General features: G+C 40.0%; 1 protein-coding gene across 1 annotated transcript; it reads right to left on the reverse strand.

Annotated features, from left to right (window-relative positions):
* Window positions 1–317: 317 nt before the first annotated feature.
* LOC311104918 (gastrotropin-like) lies at window positions 318–2,587 on the reverse strand. Its single transcript, XM_084146895.1, has 4 exons — window positions 2,181–2,587; window positions 1,747–1,907; window positions 1,494–1,583; window positions 318–1,296 (listed from the first exon to the last, which is right to left on the reverse strand). Exons 1-4 carry the CDS (start codon window positions 2,245–2,247, stop codon window positions 1,237–1,239), a joined length of 378 nt encoding a protein of 125 aa, XP_084003021.1. The 5' UTR covers window positions 2,248–2,587; the 3' UTR covers window positions 318–1,236.
* Window positions 2,588–3,569: the final 982 nt, after the last annotated feature.

The following is a 3,569-nucleotide window of genomic DNA, read 5'->3' on the forward strand; positions in this document are numbered from 1 at the left end:
CCAAACTTAAGGAAAGCTTTGAGTATGTACAGACTCAGTGAGCATAGCCTTGCTATTGAGAAAGGCCGCCGTAGGCAGACCTGGCTCTCAAGAGAAGACAGGCTATGTGCACACTGCCCACAAAATGAGGTGGAAACTGAGCTGCACTTCCTAACCTCCTGCCAAATGTATGATCATATTAGAAACACATATTTACCTCAGATTACAGAGATCCACAAAGAATTTGAAAACAAACCCAATTTTGATAAACTCCCTTATCTACTGGGTGACCTGTTGCCACAAGAAAAGGGCAACCAGTGGAGAACAAACACCAGTATAAATACAACCCATATTTATTTTTATTCATTTTCCCATTTGTACTTTAACTATTTGCACATCGTTACAACACTGTATATATACATAATATGACATTTGAAATGTCTTTATTCTTTTGGAACTTCTGAGTGTAATGTTTACTGTTAATATTTATTGTTTATTTCACTTTTGTTTACTATCTACTTTACTTGATTTGGCAATGTTAACATACGTTTCCCATGCCAATAAAGTCCTTAAATTGAATTGAATTGAGAGAGAGAGAGAGAGAGAGAGAGAGAGAGAGAGAGAGAGACATTATGATTCCCCAAAATAAACATAAAGAGATTGTATAGATCACCACTTTGCCTTCTGTCTAAATGGCACCACATCCACTGAAGAGAAACAGCAAGAGGACCCAAAGCTGCCCGTCTCTTCACTTAGCTTTATCGCGCTAGAAACACATCTGCACTGTTTCCTAATAAGCAGTAGGGGGAGACAGACTGCAACTGTTTCTCTACTGCAACGACTGAACTCAGGATGATTCTAAAATAAAGAAAACTGCCTTGGCAATGAATCTGGTTTTCTCTTGCATATTTATTTGACTTTTATTTTACATGATCAGCTGGTACAAAGAAATAAGACATTACTTTATTCACATGAAGGTAGTTCATGGATACCATTGACACACTACAAACCACACACCACAAACACTGAATACTAGAAAGTCGCATAGATTGCATAGTATATGTCTTTTTATATTAAAGATGGACAGGCGACCATTGCTGTAAATGTACTGGAAGTGGGATCCAGCTGGTATGAGTCATCCAGAACTTTCTGGATGTGAAACAGTAAAATACGGGTAGTTTACGAGGTAGTGGGAACACAGTCTCCAGTAATAGTACACACAGAAGAGCTCTGCCTCAACACGTTAGATGTTTGATGTTAGATCCTCTTGTTGATTCTCTTCATGGTCACACCCTTCTCCCCGGTGGTTGTACAGAGCTGTACAACGAAGAGAAAAGAAAGGAAAGATGGTTTATCAGAGGGTATTGAAATGAAGATATCCATACTGTTGTACAGTATGTCACATATAAGTATAAAAAACAGTCTCCCTATCTCTATAAATATATTTACTTTAATCACTCAATAACTCAACACTCTCCTCTTTCTTTCTCTCTGTCTCAGTCACTTTCTCTTACCATGATCAGCTTGTCCCCGCTGATCTCAGCAGTGAAATGATACTGGGGGAACGGAATAATTATCTTGCCTCCTTCCATGGTGACGGTGGTCTAAAAGGGACAAAAAGAGTTCAGCACGTGAATCACATTCAGATGGAAAGTACAGTACATATGCTGTATCTCTTTGAAATGACAACTTTTACAATACTTTGGGTGATATTCCATGAGTTTAAAGAGCACATCCATTCATTTATTCATTCATTTATTCACTCACAATGAACTTGGAGCGTAGCATGCTCTCTAGCTCACACTCCTTTCCAATGGTGAATTTGTTAGTCAAGGTCCAGTTGGGAATAATCTGTGACCAGGTAAAATCATCCCCCTCCTGAAGCACCTTTGTTGTCACCTTGAAGTCAGTCTTGGCATTGGCAAACCCTGGGGGAAATTACAGAGGGTACGGTAAGGGTTAGGGGTATTTTAAATTTGGGGTAAGGGTAGTGGTAAGATATGGGTTAGGGTTAGGATTAGACTGTTTGTTGCGGCTAGTGTTGGGATTAGAATTAGGGCTATGGTTAGGGGTAGGGCTACGGTAGCGCAAGGTGGGAAAGATTTATGGGGGAAAGATTGAGGTTAATAACACACACTTCTAATTCAAACATTTTAGTTTGACTCAAACACATTAAACACATAAACAAATATTTGACTTACCAATTGCCTCCAGAAACTCATCGTAATTCTCTTGACTTTCAAGCTCATACGTCCCAGAGAATGCCATGGTGATGAAGAACTGACCAGAGACAGCAAAGAACGGACAGGAACTCTAGAGAGGTGTGGCATTCTTCCTCTTTTGAAATAAGTATTTCTTTTTCTCATCCAATGTTCAGTGACTCACTGACAAAACTGTCTCATTCCCTCCCTCCACACGTAGGTCTCACTGACAGCAGTACACAAAGACTGCAAGAGGAAGTATGTAGACTCCATGCCAGTCATGCCAACTTGTTGTTCTATTGCCAGTGCAATGACATAATGTTGTTGTATGCAGAAACAGTCAGGTACTCAGAAAAGTGGATTTCACCTGTCCTATTCACTATTGGGTTGCTGTTGCTTTAAGAAATGAGCGAGACTAAGAAAGTCAAGTGTTGATGTCATATAGGATGTGATTGAGTCATACAGAACAGAACAAGTTTGTGCAGTAAGACAGACCAAAGTTTCTAATAAGATGCACTGTGCATTGTAATAGTATTGCTTATGTAACACCCCTATGGTGGATAGATGGTCTCTCCTAGAGCCATGTATTTAATTATATGGATTTGGTCCATCCTATTTCAGTGGTAGGGTCCCGAGTCAGTATTGATAATAAGGATAATCTTGGCTTAGAAACTGATATAAAAACGAAAGTTTGATGACAATGTCTATTGTAAAAATACTAGGATGATCTACACCAAAAAGGTGCTATCTAGAACCTTAAAGGGTTCTTTGGCTGTCCCCATAGGACAACCCTTTGAAGATCCCTTTTTGGTTGCAGGTAGAACCCTTTTGGGTTCCATGTTGAACCCTTTCTACAGAGGGTTCTACATGGAATCCAAAAGGGTTCTACCTGGAACCAAAATGGGTTCTCCTATGGGGACAGCCGAAGGACCCTTTTGGAACCCTTTTTTCTATGAGTGTATAGTTCTAAATATGACCACCAAAATTCACAACATGAAGCCTGCATGATGAGTGCTACAAATCCCGTTTTCCCTCACCAGTATTTGAGGTCTCTGTGATGTGACAACCACTGTGCTAGTCTACATCATTCACCCATCTGGGGTCAAAGCACCAAAGGACCAATACACAACCAGTTTACCTTTGTAGCTATGCCTATAATGAAAGTTATGAAATAAGACAGTGTGGGGTAGGGTGGGGTATTTTATTTTAATAGGAGGTGTAGAGCTATGAGGAGTCATTTCCTCACTCGGACCGACTCATTTGTGGCGTCTGGGAATCTGAAAGTGGAAGAAACAGTAGCTATTTCTATAGTTTCTGTAGTAACAACATCATTACTTTAAGGTGGTTTATGCATGCAAACAAGACCTCGGGTCCATTCAGTCTCAGCAG

Source organism: Coregonus lavaretus (assembly GCF_964263955.1).
Source record: "Coregonus lavaretus genome assembly, chromosome: 29".
Classification (NCBI taxonomy): domain Eukaryota; kingdom Metazoa; phylum Chordata; class Actinopteri; order Salmoniformes; family Salmonidae; genus Coregonus; species Coregonus lavaretus.

Coding starts and splice junctions, on each gene's coding strand:
- LOC311104918 (XM_084146895.1), bottom strand. CDS start 2,247: ATGGCATTCTCTGGGACGTATGAGCTTGAAAGTCAAGAGAATTACGAT. Junction 1,908..2,180: donor TGAGTTTCTGGAGGCAATTG/GTAAGTCAAATA, acceptor AATTTCCCCCAG/GGTTTGCCAATGCCAAGACT. Junction 1,584..1,746: donor TGCTACGCTCCAAGTTCATT/GTGAGTGAATAA, acceptor TGTCCCTTTTAG/ACCACCGTCACCATGGAAGG.